A 14,729-nucleotide genomic window follows, 5' to 3' on the forward strand; every position below is an offset into this window, starting at 1 on the left:
AAAGAGAGAAATCAGCCCCTGGGGGAATGGCCACACCGCATCCCTTCTCCTCCAGTCTCTCCTTGGGATTTCAGACATGCCTGCACACATGCCTGGAGTGAGTTTTAAGCCGCTGGGTCTGGGACTTGAACCACGGTCGAATGCATGGGAGTCCAGTGACACAACCATTACAGCATCTGCTGGTCCCACCTCATCTCTCTTTTAAGATTTATTTTATTTGTAATAGAGAACGTGTGTGTGTGTGTGTGTGTGTGTGTGTGTGTGTGTGTGTATGCACAAGAGAGGGAGAGGGAGGCACTCTTGACAGGGTCTTGTCACACTGTGCTCACCTTTCTCTGGGCCTTCAGCTCACCAGAATCTTGGACATGGACGTGTGTACTTGGTATGTTTTAAAGCCAGTCTGGGGATCCAAACCCGCAGTCAGCCATGTGCCTTCCAGCACTGCAGTTGTTTGCTACTGGTGGTACCATCAGGCTGGGTCCCAACTTCATTTCTTTTTTCTTTGTTTCAGTTTACTGTAGGGTACATTTGTCCCTTGGGGACACAGAGAGAGAAAGAGAGAAATCACCCCCCAGTGGTAATGGACATACCACAGTCCCCTCTCCATATTCCTCTCGAGATTTGGGGCACTCACATACACATGCCCAGCATGCTTTTTAAGCCTCTGGGTCTAGGACTCGAATCATGTGGTCAGCCATGTGGAACCCATCTGCCTTAACCACTATGCCACCAATAGGCCCATTTCTGGGACCAGCAGATGGCGTAATGACTACATCGCTGGACTCCCATGTAGTTGACCATGGTTCGAGTCCCGGACCCGGCGGCTTAAACTCTGGGGATGTGTGCGTGCGTGCCCAAGATCCCAAGAAGAGAATGGAGGAGAAGGGATTGCAGTGTGGCCATCTTCCCGGGGTGGGGGGTGATTTCTCACTTTCTGTCTCTGTGTCTCTCTAGCAAATGCACACACCCTATAGCAAAACCTCTCCAAAAAAAAAGGCCCATTTCCTATGTTCTCCGCCTTAGCTCCAGCCATGATGGTTTTCATACTCTTCTTTGAACATACCAGGCACAGACCTGCCCCAAGGGCTATCCACTTGATGTTTTATCTGCTCAGAAGGCCCTTCTCCCAGACGTTCCTCTGGCTTGCTATTTTTTCCTTCTTCTTTTTTTTTTTTTTTAGAATTACTTACTGTTATTTTAAAATTTGACCAAAGAGAGAGGAAGGGAAAGTGAGAAAGCAAGCTGCCAGGTCTAGGACTCCAACCGTGGTTGGCCATGTGGGAGTCCAATGCCTTAACCACCATGCCACCTGCCAGCCCCCATCTGGCTTGCTCTTATATGTCAGTAAAGACTCCGTTCAAATGTCAGTCTTCAGAGATTCCTTCTCAGACTGTTGTCTTATTTTCCTTCATGACATTTGTCACTAACCAATATATTTAGTAAGTGCAGAGACGTTATTTTGCTACTGCTGTATTCCTCAATGTCTAGAACAATATTCAGATGTATTAGGCACTGACATATTTGTCAAATGAATCTTCTGTTTCTTCTATAATAAGTGTGTGGTAAATATTCATCAAGGTAGGGTTAGAAACAGCAACTTTAACAGAAAATAAACTGGAGTCCATCAGCTTCTTAAGGCACAATCCTTCCATCGGCAGTCATTCAATAATGGCTTGTATTTGGGGGCCAGCAGATGGACGGTGGCTAAGGTGTTGGATTCTCACACGGGCAATGGCATTCTGAGTCCCAGACCTGGTAGCTTGCTTTCTCAATTTTTCTCTCTCTCCCTCTCTGTGTCTCTCTGGTGAGTTCACGTGCCCTATAGCAAACTAAAATAATAGTAATGATAAATAAATACGAATTTAAAACTATTTGTATTTGTAAAATGGGGGATAATACTATTCAATTGTAGGGGCCGGCAGGTGGTATGGTGGTTAAGGGCACTGAACTCCCACATATCTGACTATGGTTCAAGTCCTGGACCTGGCGACTTGCTTTCTCACTTTCTCTCTCTCTCTGCCCCTCTCTGGTCAAATTAAAATAAATAAATAAGTAAATAAAGCTAAATTAGATCATTCTTTAAAAAAAAGAAAAACTATTCAAGTGTCCCTTGGTATCCATGGGGAATTGGGGCTAGGAGTCCCCTCACCCCTTGCAGTTGCCAAACCCCAAAGATGCTCAAGTGCCTTATATAACATGACATGGTATTTGGGGGCCAGCAGGTGACATGGTAGGTAAGGGTGCTGGACTCCCACATGGCAGACCACGGTTCAAGGCCTGGACCTGGCGGCTTGCTTTCTCACTTTTCCTATCTCTCTCTCTCTCTCACTCTGTCCCTCTCTGGTAAAATAAAAATAAAATAATAATAATAAAGTTAAATAAAATAATTATTTTTAAAAAGACATGATATTTGCATATAACCTACACAAATCCTCCTATATAAGGTAAATTGCCGAAGTTATTTATAATATGAAATATAAAGTAAAGCTATGTAAATACTGATAGTTGTTATACTGTATTGTTTAATTTGTATTTTTTATTGTATTCTTTTGTTTCCATGTATTGTCTTTTCTTTTTTCTTCTTTTTAAGAGAGAGGAAAATTTTTTACTATAGACCATTTGTGCACTTCCCAAAGACACAGACAGAGATAAGGTGGTAAATCACCCCCCCAGGGAGGATGGCCATGCAGCAGGCCCTTCTCCTCTATTCTCCTCTTGGGATTTTGGGCACACACACACAACTGGCCAGAGGGAGTTTCAAGCCCCCAGATCCAGGACTTGAACCAGGTCAACCATGTGAGAGTCTAGCACCTTACCCACTATGTTACTGCTGGTCCCATAGAGAGGGATTTTTGCTATAGGGTTCTTGTGCTTACCGGACAGATAGAAAGAGACAGAGAGAAAGAAATCAATACATCACCCCCTCTCTAGGTGGATGCCCACACCGCAATCCCTTCTCCTTCACGCTCCTCCTGGGATTGTGGGCACGCATGCACATGTACTCAGCATGAGTTTCAAGTCTATGAGTCTGGGACTCGAACCACGGTTGGCCACGTGGGAGTCCAGCATCTTAATCACTAAGTTACCTGCTGGCCTCCCAAATATTTTCTACCTGTGGTTGGTTAAATCCATGTGAAACCCACCAATCCAGAGGCCAACTGTATACTCCATTGAGCTGTATTCCTAGGATTGGATGAGAACGCATCTGTGAAAGCTCCCAGTGCCTGAGTGTTGACAAATATGAAGTACGCAGAGTTGCAAAATAAGGAAACAGACTCCACAGGCACAAAGTAGCCTATGGGAGTGACCCTGTCTCAAGATAAATTGTTCCTTGAGACTGACAAAATCTTATCTTGGTTCACTATTGCATTGTAACAGACGTGCCTGAGACTGGGTGATTTGTAAAGGAAGTAGGTGTATTTGCAAAACTCAACCCCTCTGGTGACTGGACTCGATCCCACAGGCATTACCAAATGGCAGGCACATAACTGAGCAGAGCACAGCGAGGTCTGTATCTATGTGGACTCTGCCTGCCTTGTTTCCTCCCTTATATCCACACCAGAACTCAGTCATGGGGCCCCACACTGATGGCTTTATCTCACCCAAAGGCCTAAGTTGTCTTTTCTTTTCTTTTCCTTTTTCTTTTCTTTTCTTTTCTTTTCTTTTCTTTTCTTTTCTTTTCTTTTCTTTTCTTTTCTTTTCTTTTCTTTTCTTTTCTTTTCTTTTCTTTTCTTTTCTTTTCTTTTCTTTTCTTTTCTTTTCTTTTCTTTTCTTTTCTTTTCTTTTCTTTTCTTTTCTTTTCTTTTCTTTTCTTTTCTTTTCTTTTCTTTTCTTTTCTTTTCTTTTCTTTTCTTTTCTTTTCTTTTCTTTTCTTTTCTTTTCTTTTTTCTCTTCTCGTGTGAGTTTAAGCCACTGGGTCCGGGACTTGAACCGCGGTTGACTATGTGGGAGTCCAGCAACATAGCCCTTATGATAACTGCTGGTCCCAATGGCTCAAGTTTTCACTTAACATCTTTCCTGTATAGCCAACCCCCAGCCTATGTCCCTTGGGAGATATAGAGCCACCACTCATCAAGGCCTAACTCCAAACTTGTACCTTTGGGAAAGACAAACCATTATCCTAACCATAACCGTCCAGATGAAGAGGCTCCATTACTGCTGGTTGTTGGGAAAGTCGTGACCCGTGTTTGCACTGAAAAACACGTCACAACTTTCCCAACGACCTGATAGGATTCTGAGGAGGGGAGATAACTATTACATTTAACTCTCCATCTGAGTGAGAAGCTGGAAAAACACGCTTACCTGGTGGCTGGTCTCACTTCTCTAGACCATTTCCTCTCCTGCTCTCCCCTGTCTCTCCTTCGTCCTTCGGCTCTCATCTTCTCCTCTTGGATGATGATCTTCTTACCTATTTATTTCAAAAAAAGCAAAGCCAACTGATGGCTGGGTGGTTAAGGAAGCTGAATCCCACATGTCAACCTCAGAGTTCGAGTCTGGGACACAGTCGCTTGGAAAACATGTCAGGCATGTGTGCAGGTGTGCCCCAAATCCTGACAGGATGGAGAAGAGATGGCAGCGTGATCATTCCTTTCGGGGATGCTTCCTCCCTCTCCCTGTCTCTGTGTTTCTCTGGGGAGCTCACATGACCTCTGGTGGGGGGAGGGGGGACGGCCAGAAGCAGTTAGTGGAGACCATCTGCATTTGCCTGCCTGCATCTGGGCCCTTCTGCTGTTGCCCTGCCTTCCTTCAGGTTACTGTGGATGACTTGTTCTAACCCCTGTTCAAGGCCACCCTTTCCCCTATTCCAGCCGTGGTCCTTTCTCTCCTATGGAGTTTCCTTCCCTACTGGATCATTTCCATAAAAAGACAAACATTCTGTCATTCTGTCTTCTTAAATAAAATCATCTTGTGACCCCATATTCCCTAAAAACACCCAATTTCCATTTGGGGGGAACTCTTATTGGCTGCTTGGATTCCTCTCTTTCTCTTCTCTCTTCATCTTAATGTCTCTGATAATCACCACACAGCAGAAGTCAGTGGTCAGTCTGGTCTTCATCTTAGGTGGTTTACCGCAGCATTCAACATAGTTACTCTCTTCTTCTTGAACTATTTTCTTTTCATTGCGAGAGGGCATGTGCACTCACCAGAGAGAGAGGCTGAGCTGAGGAGATCTCTAAAGGAGTGAAATTAGATAAAGAAGAAAAGAGGATCAAACTCTGGGGCGTTCCAGTAATCACCCCGCAGAAACGGGGTCAGCCCAGTGGTGGCTAAGGTAGCTGGATGGACATGGCCAACAGCACAGTTCAGTCCTGGACTGGCAGCTTGAGAAACATGCGGGGCGCATGTGCATGTGTGTCCAAAATCCTGAAAGGACAGGGAAATAGAGGAGAAGGGACTGCAGTTTAACCGTTCTCCATGGGGAGGGGGCTTTTGCACATTCCCATTTTCTCTCTGTCTCTCTCTAGGGAGTACACATGCCCTCTTGCAAAAATTTTTTTGAAAAAATGTTGCAGAGGTGAAGAAAACTCAGCAAAGGCAAATCTCTGCATCTCTAGCCCAAGTTATTTTCTTTCACTTTTCTTCAATATTACTTAATTGCTTAAACAAAGATCTCCAAGTAGACTTCCAACTTCTAAGAAAGCATGTGCTGACTTGAAAACACAAATATTCTGGATTATTTAGTAACTGTCTTCTAATTTCAAATCAATAAATTGGTAATCTAGTTGTCAGCAAAATAAAAAAGCATCTCCTCTTGGATTAATAGGCATCTTAAACTTGTTCTAAAAATAGCTCCTGATCCTGGACTCCCACGTGGTTGACCATGGTTCAAGTCCTAGACCTGGTGGCTTGCTTTTTCACTTTCCTCCTCTCTCCCCCTGTGTCTCTTTCTGGTCAAATAAAATAATAATAATAAAAACAATAAATAAAATAAATAATTCCTTTTTTTTTTCGAGAGTTTTTTGCTATAGGGGACATGTTCTCACCACCCATGCCACCTGAGGCCCCCACCCCGCTTTTCTTTACTTATATGTCTTTGTCTATTTTATGTTTTTTTAAAAAAATTATTGAATTGTATTTATTCATTTATCTTAATTTGACCAGAGAACGACACACAGAGAGAAGAAAAGTGAGAAAGCAAGCCACCAGGTCCAAGACTCGAACCATGGTCAGCCATGTGGGAATGTCCAGTGCCTTAACCACCACACCACCTACTGGCCCCCATATTTTACGTTTATTCTCTAATCCATAGCCCTCCACTCAAAAATTGCATTCAGCCATGCAGGTCACAGCACTCAACAGACTAGGGAAATGCACTAGTAATAGGAGGACTGAGCAGCATCTAAGAAGTTTAAGGGGATGGCAGCTTATTACTTGCATGAATAGCTAATATTCTGATTTTTTTTCCCCAGCTTAGCACCAAAACATCCCCAGCAACCAACCAAGCATCTAGCCCAGAGGAAAAAGGTGAGTAGAGTTGGGCTAACCAGGTGGGTGTAGGGACATAAAGACAAACAGGGCAGTAGGGCTGGAAGTCTAGAAGCTTCTAGTGACAGATGTAAAAGGGATAAGAATATAAATACATAAAACAAAGGCCTAGGACTACAGTATCTATAGGCTTCTTTCCACTTTTTCCTAAGATGTAAACCTTCCTGTATTCGCTGATGCTTTGATTTTAGCACTGAGTCTAGAGGGGGAGGCAGGTACAATGGTAACATGACTCACCAGATCATCCCAGCTACCCCTCAGTCGGAAATTGAGGCAAGGCGCGTGTGCTGTGGGACCTACACTGAAGGGTGCAGCGGTGCAACGGGGCCGTAGGGCCGTGAACAGGTGGTGAATGAATCTACCAGAAACATAAACATGAGGAAGAGCAGAATTTGAAGCTCAGAGCCAGGGCGAGAGGGCCTAGGACGAGGCCTCTGCAGGTTCAAGCCTTTTGGTGGGGAAGGTCTCCTCTTTAGGTCTCGGTTCTAGGGGGACGGTAAGGATAGCTGCACGCCCTGGTCTGTATGGGGGTGCTGGCCATTTCTCAGGAATGCAGAGGGTCTGTCAGCAGCAAGTGATTGGTGATTGCTAGAGGTTGCACCAGAGGAGTCCCCCCCCAACCCCCGCCAATATCTCTTTTCCCTGTTGTGAAAGCTTATCTGTTGTGTACAGGAGGGTGCTTTATCTTGGGCCCTTAACCTGAGTAAGTTTGCCTAAGTCCTTCGGTAAGGCTCATTTTAGGCCCTCTCTTATTAACCCTTGCTTGTCTATTTTCTTATGAACCCTCCACAAAGGATTCAGGAGTAAGCAGTGGCAGACGTTCGTTGTTTGGTCTGAGAGTAGCCAAGCCCCCCTAAGTAATTCTCAGCCTGGCAAAAATCAGGGGGCTCCATGGAACTTAGCCCAGGGGGACTTAACGACTGTTTTGGGGTTGGGTAAGTCAGGTTAACTCATGCAGAGTCTCCCAACTGTCTGCAGGGAAAGCTGGCAATGCCAAGAAGGCTGAGGAGGAGGAGGAGATTGACATTGACCTGACGGCACCGGAAACAGAGAAGGCTGCCCTGGCCATTCAGGGCAAGTTCCGGCGATTCCAGAAAAGGAAAAAGGATCCCAGCTCCTGAATGGCTGGCCTTGCCCTTCACCCTGCTCCCTTCTCCCCCCGTTTCCACAGCCCTGTCTCTTTGTCCCTCTGGCCTCTCTTGGAGGCAAGCTCAGCCTTTCTATCTTCTCTTCGCTGGCCCCCCTCAAGCCATCCCAGCAGGAGAGACACCAAGAACGTGGGGAAGGTGAAGACTTCAGTTGGTAGGCGCCTGCCTAAGTAGCTATGCCTGTCCTGTGAGGTTCAAGAACAACAGGCTTGCAGGTTGAGAGACCTCTGCAACCCCCAACACACACACACACTGTGGGAAGGAGGGGGAAGCCCTGAGGGTTGGACTCTGTGCAGTTCTGCCAGGACAGCGTACACACGTCGGGTAACTTTCCTCCCTCAGATCCCTCTGCACCACCAGTTCCGTTCCAGCTGTGCTCAAGACCCAGCAGGGACTGGAGTCTCCATTCCCCCTAAGCAGCCCTAAGTCCAGCAGCTTATCACCTTAGTGCATGCTGAGTAGATTAGCTAGGTCCAAGGAAGAGAGACCAACTGGGACTGGCAGAGGCAAGAAAACATTTCCTTTTTCAACTAGTCTGGGACTGCCAGGGGCAGAGGTAGAAGAGATTCCAGGAGCCACAGGCAAGGAAGGGAGAAGTAAGACAGATTGAAGGAGGAGCGAAAGGTAAAGAGGAAGAGCTCTGAAGCCACGTTCCTGCCGGTAAAAGCATATGATGAAAGGGATTCTTGGGGCTTTGCAGACCTGCCTACCTCTAACCCCCAAGTCTAACCATCCCCAGAGACCACGTGAACCAAGTGACCCCATAGTTCCCACCTGTCCCACTGTGGAGTCAGGGCAGAAACGGAATAGCCATTCTATGTGATTTTAGCATGTTTAATAATGATACCAATAAAAATAACCTCAGATGGGGTCCTTTTGCCTCTCTTAGTGTATTTTTTTAAGCTGGCCCCAGGGAGGGGGGTAGGACACTCACAGGGAACTGATGCCTGACGGAGCAGTTTTCGGGTGAAGCCAGCCCCACCTTCCTCTCTGACCTTGCCTTCACCTTGCCTCCTGCCCACATCTCTCTCGGAGGCTGTCACCACCCCCAGGGCGCACCTGCAGGGTGCTCCTCTTCTCTCTCCCTCCAGCTAAGAGCAAGCTGGGTACATACCCTCGGAAACAGGCCTAGTTTTCTGGCTCCTTTCCCCAGAGGACCTATCCTAAATTTCACTCCTGCTTTGTCTTCCTCCCACACCCTCCCCTCCCAGTGTTTATCAAACGTAGGGAAGAAGAAGATGACTGTAAGCACCGCTGTTAACTGAAGATTTTATTTATTTTTACTATTATTTTAGGGGGATATTCATGGTTTAAAGTTTATTACTATTTTAATTTTTTTTTCAGGGGCTGGCAGGTGGCTTGGTGGTTAAGGCACTCGTCTCCCGCATAGCTGACCACGGTTCAAGTCCCTGACCTGGTGACTTGCTTTCTCACTTTCCCTCTCACTCTCTCTCACTCTGCCCCTCTCTGGTCAAATGAAAATAAATAGATAAAGTTAAATAAAATAATTCTTTAAATTTTTTTTTCATGAGGAGATGGAGAAAGAGGAACAGAGAAAGAGATAGGCACTCCTAACAGAGTCCTAATGCCACAATCCACCTTCCACCAGCCCCAGGTCATGGGCACATGTGTACCTGCCATTCTCAGGGAGGGCTCTGGACTTGCACCAGGAACCTTCCCATGTACGGGTGCCTCAGAGCACTGTGTTTAAGCACTGTGCCACCATCTGGCCCTGTGCGTTTTTCAGACAAGATCTCACTCTGTTGCCCACATTGGCCACAAACTCAAGAACCTCTTGCCTCATCCTCCTGAGTGGCTGAGATTAGAGGTGCTTGCTACCATGCCCAACTCTTAGGGTGGGCAGGGATCAAGCCAGGGCCTCTCTGTGAGGACAGCATCCAGTGCGTACCAACGCAGCTGGGCCTAGACTGAAGATTTTAAATCATGAGTTAAAGGGATGACTTGGGGTCTCAGGTGGCATTGTAGTTAAGGTGCTGGACTACCACATGATCAACTTTGGTTTGAGACCCAGACCCAGCAGCTTAAAACTCATACTGGACAAAGGGGTGTGCATGCCCAAAATCCCAAGAGAAGAAGAGAAGAGAAGGGATTGCAGGGGTGGTTTCTTGCTTTCTGTCACTGTGTCTCTCCAGCAAGCACATGTGCTCTATGGCAAAAATCTCTCTAAAAAAAAAGTGATGACTTCCAAGGGAACTTTCTTCCTTTTTCCTTCTTCTTCTTTTTTTTTTTTTAAAAAAAAAAAGATTATAGTTTTTTAAAACTATAATAAATAGTTTTGTTTATTATGCTTCTTTAATTTTGACCAGAGAGTGACAAACAGAGAGAAAGGAAGAGTGAGAAAGCAAGCCACCAGATCTGGGACTCAAACCATGGTTGGCTATGTGGAAGTCCAGCACTTTAACCACCAAGCCACCTGCCGGCCCTCAAGTGAACTTTCTTAAAAAATGAATTTTGGGGAACCAGCAGTTAGCGTAATGGCTATGTCGCTGGACTCCCACGTAGTCAACTGCGGTTCGCGTCCCGGACCCGGTGGCTTAAAACCCACGCCGGGTGTGTGTGCGTGCGTGCCCAAGATCCCGAGAGGAGAATGGAGGAGAAGGGATTGTGGCATGGCCATCCCCCCTAGGGGGTGATTTCTTGCTTTCTGTCTCTCTGTCTCTCTCTGTCTGTCTGGTGAGCGCACATGCCTTATACTGAAAAAACTCTCAAAAAAAAAAGAATTCTGTATTAAATCCAAAAATCAAATGCCTGAAGATTGAGCACAGAAAAGTTTGCCACTCTCTTTAGTTCTTTTTAAATTCTTTTTCTATTTTTTTAATTGTAAAATGTACACATAACATAAAATTTACCATCTTAACTATTTCTGAGTATAAATAGGTTTGATGGTATTAAATACATTCATAATGTTGTACAATTGTTACCACTATCCATCTGTATAACTCTTCTCATCTTATAAAACTCTATACTTTTTCTGTTTTTTTTTTTTTTTTTGCCACAGGGCACATGCACTCACCAAAGAGAGATAGTAATGGGAACGTGAAAAGTCACCTCCTGGGTGGACAGCCAAGCCAGTCCTTCCTCCTCTATCCTCCTCCTGGGATTTTGGCACTCATACATGCGCCCAACATAATTTTCAAGCAGTGAGGCCCAGGACTCGAACCATAGTTGGCTACGTGGGAGTCCAGCACCTTAACCACCCCGCCACCTGCACCCCAGCAACAGCCATTCTACTTTCTCTCTCTTTGATTTGCTCTTTACTCTTCCCTTGTTGATTCAGGACTATAGAAGTCAAAATCTTTTTTTATTTTTTATTTTTTGGAGAAGTTTTTGATATAGAGCACATGCAGTCACCAGAAAGACAGAGAGAGACAGAGATAGAAAGCGAGAAAACACCCCCCAAGGGGGATGGCCACGCTGCAATCCCTTTTCCAGCTTCCTCTTGGAATCTTGGGCACGCACGCACACGCACACACACACACGCACCCGGCATGAGTTTAAGCCATCAGGTCTGGGACTTGAACCGCGGTCGACTACATGGGAGTCCAGCGACACAGCCATTATGCCAACTGCTGGTCCCTAGAAGTCAAAATCTTGTAACAGCTATGAATAAGAAACAAAGAACAATGTCTCTGGAAGGCCATCTATATCCCAAAGTGTGTCCACACCTAGTACGCCATGGCCACAGGATAGGGAAAACTGAATGGCGATTCATGGGAAGGCCCTGTGTTAAAGGAAGTACTGCTTCCAGCAGGTGCCAGAGAAAAGGTGATTTGTTCATTTGGAATCTGTTCCGAGTACACTAGGAGGGGTTTTCAAAGAGTTCACAGAAAATATGCATTATGAAGAAACTATAGGGGCAGGGAACCAGCAGTTAGCATAATGGCTATGTCGCTGGACTCCCATGTAGTCGACCGTGGTTCGTGTCCTGGACCCGGTGACTTAAAACTCACGCCGGGCACGTGTGCATGCATGCCCAAGATCCCGAGAAGAGAATGGAGGAGAAAGGATTGCGGTGTGACCATCCCCCCTGGGGGCTGATTTCTTGCTTTCTGTCTCTGTGTCTCTCTCCGTCTGTCTGGTGAGCGCACGCGCCCTATAGCGAAAACCTCTCCAAAAAAAAAAAAAAAAAAGAAACTATAGGGCCAGCCAGATGGTGTGGTGGTTAAGGTGACTGGATCCCCCACAGCCCACTTAGCGATTCGAGTCCCAGACCCAGCGGCTTGAAAAACATGCTGGGAACCAGCATATGACGTGATGGTTATGTTGCTGGACTTGTACGTGACCGGCCTCAGTTTGAGTCCTAGATCTGGAGGTTTTTAATCTATTATTATTATTATAGAGGTTTTTGCATTAGGGCACATATGCTCACTGGAGAGAGAGAGAGAAAGAGACAGTGAGTGGGGAAATGAGAAAGCAAGCCGCCAGATCCATTGGGTGCTCCAGCACCTTACCCCCCAGGCCCCCTGCCGGCTCCTATTTATTATTATTTTTAAATGGTTTTGACCTTAGGGCACATGTGCTTGCTGGAGAGACAAAGAGACAGAGACAGTGAGAGGGAAAGTGAGAAATCACCCCCTGGGGGCATAGCCTTGCAACAATTCCTTCCCCTCCATTCTCCTCCCAGGATATTGGGTACACACGCGCACACACACACAGTATAAATTTCAAGCCACCAGGTCTGGGACTCGAACTGAAGTCAGTCATGTGGAAGTTCAGCGACATAACCATTATGCTAGCTTCTGGCCCCTGATTCTTCATCTATTATTTTAAAATTTTGCTGTAGGGTACATGCTGGAGAGAGCTGGTGGGGCAGACTGAGAAAGCACCCTTCAGAGGGGACCATCACACCACAATACCTTTCTATTTTACTCCCAGGATTTTGGGCACACACACACACATGCCCAATATGTTTTTCAAGCCACTAGGTCCAAGGCTCAAATGACAAAGTTGGCCATGTGGGATCCAGATGCCTTACCCACCACACTGCCAGCCGGCCCCATTTTTCTGTTATAAATATATTCACTTATTTCTTCCACGAGCGAGTGAGAGAGAGAGGAACCCCCCCCCACAGGGTTCTAGTACCATGATCCACGCCCTTCAATCAGTCCCAGATCACAGGCACCGTGCTTGCTGGAGAGCGAGGAGGCCTCTGAACTTGAACTGGGAACCTTCTCAGTTCCTCGGGTCCTTGGGCTGAGGTGGGTATCTCCTCCTCAGGGGCCTAGAACCCTCCTCCTCTTCACTGCCCTTGTAGTACCCACTGCTGGAGAAATGACCCTCAACTACAAATCTTGAGAGCTTTGTTTTGTGGAGCAAAAACTGCAAGTCTTTGGGGGATTGGTAGATGCTGTTATAATGGCTCAGCAGAAGAGCCAGGCAAATGCAACAGTCAGAGAAGCAAGTGGAAAAGAAGGGAAAAAACGTTTTTCTCATACTCATCATTTCTGACACCAAATGTGCGTGTTATCCCCTAACATGAAGCAATTCTCCAACTCTCCTGACACACACCAAATACCTGACAGTTCTTTTAGGACTCGAAATACCTGAAATAAATGCCATTCGCAAGTCCCAGGCTGTGACCTGTACTTTTGACCAACTGGCTATAAATCAGGGGTCCCCACGAGCCCTTCCTCGGGCTCACTGATTTGCTAGCGTGGCACGTCCCCACTACTGCTGACCCGGTGTGATGAAGGAGGGTGGTTCAGTGGCTGGAGGGTTTCACAGTTTGAAATCTGGAGGAATTTTCCATGATTTCCCCCCAAAGAGACTCCCTATTTGTGAGGAGCTCCAGGCTGTCCATTCCCATCCATGGCCTGCAGGGATGAGGGGACCCACCGAGCCCACAGCCTTGGGAGGGGGAGCAGTGCCACTGCCTTTAGCCCTGGAGGGAGCAGGGAGTGGCCCGTGCTGCCTGGCCCCCTCGCTCAGGTTGGTCAGCAACGATCCTTCTCGAGGTCAGATGCAGGGGCTGCCCTGGGTGTGGGGTGGTCTGGGAAGGAGACAGGAAGACAGGGGTCAGGAGCAGCTGCACATCTAGCTGTTTGTCTCGATGTGGCTCTGGTGGCAAGAGGGTCATGAACTCCCACCACAGCCCTGTGTGGGAGCATAGCAGAGAGAGGTAGCAGGTGGGACAGTCACCAAGACCGTGTGAGAGCACGAAGGGGACGTCTGACAAAGGCAGTCTGGGGCCTCGCCTGGGGACACAACCCACGCCAGGCTGAACTGCAGCGCTGGAAACCACGTGGACAGCGTGGTTTGGATCCCCAGGTGGGCACGAAGACACTGAGAGCACACGCCCAGACGTTGAGGAGCCGGAGGACTGGAGAAGGGATCCTGGTGTGATGAGAGTCTCATCAATGGTGCTTTCTCTTGCACGCGCTATCTTTGTTTTAGAGGATTTAGCCTTAGGGCACATGTGTTCGCCAGAGAGACAGACAGACACAGTGAGAGGGAAAGTAAGAAATCACCATCCAGGGGCATCGCGAGCCGGTGGGTCTGCAGCGGCGGCCAGCTGGAAGACAAGGGCAGTGGGGTGGGCATTAACGTAGATCGCCCGATGACCATCCAGAGTGGTGAACAGCCGCACATTCACTGTAGGGCACGTGCGCTCGCCAGACAGACAGAGACATAGAGACAGAAAGCGAGAAATCACCCCCCAGGGGGGATGGTCACGCCGCAATCCCTTCTCCTCCATTCTCCTCTCGGGATCTTGGGCACGCATGCACACGCGCCCGGCGTGAGTTTTAAGCCACCGGGTCCGGGACACGAACCGCGGTCAAACTCCCATCTCGATGCCACGCTTTTGAAAAGGAGTGGATAGAATGTGCACATGGGATCGGCAGTATCCGGGCAGAGAAAGAGTGCAAGCTAGAATACGATGACTTCATAGAGTGTATGGTTCGGCAGACAACGATAAAACGCATGAACGCCATCAGGATGCAGCAGGAAAAGCTAATGAAGGAAGGAAAGTCCACCCCTCTGTCTCACCACTCGAGCCAGGGGGAGCCTAGGCCCTGAGCAGGGCAGCCACTGATGGCCGGAGGCTGGTTTTCTTTTCGCTTATCTTCCCCAGCA

General features: G+C 47.3%; 1 protein-coding gene across 1 annotated transcript in view; it reads left to right on the forward strand.

The window, feature by feature from the left end:
- PCP4L1 (Purkinje cell protein 4 like 1) overlaps positions 1-8,507 on the forward strand; it is a 40,815-nt gene extending 32,308 nt beyond the window's left edge. Inside the window, exons 2-3 of the mRNA XM_006163124.2 lie at positions 6,411-6,465; positions 7,465-8,507. Coding sequence (XP_006163186.1) covers positions 6,411-6,465; positions 7,465-7,607 — 198 coding nt within the window. The 3' untranslated portion in view covers positions 7,608-8,507. The remainder of the gene's footprint in view (positions 1-6,410; positions 6,466-7,464) is intronic.
- The last annotated feature ends 6,222 nt before the right edge of the window (positions 8,508-14,729 follow it).

Source organism: Tupaia chinensis, unplaced genomic scaffold, assembly GCF_000334495.1.
Source record: "Tupaia chinensis unplaced genomic scaffold, TupChi_1.0 Scaffold141389_1, whole genome shotgun sequence".
NCBI classification, from domain to species: Eukaryota; Metazoa; Chordata; class Mammalia; order Scandentia; family Tupaiidae; genus Tupaia; species Tupaia belangeri.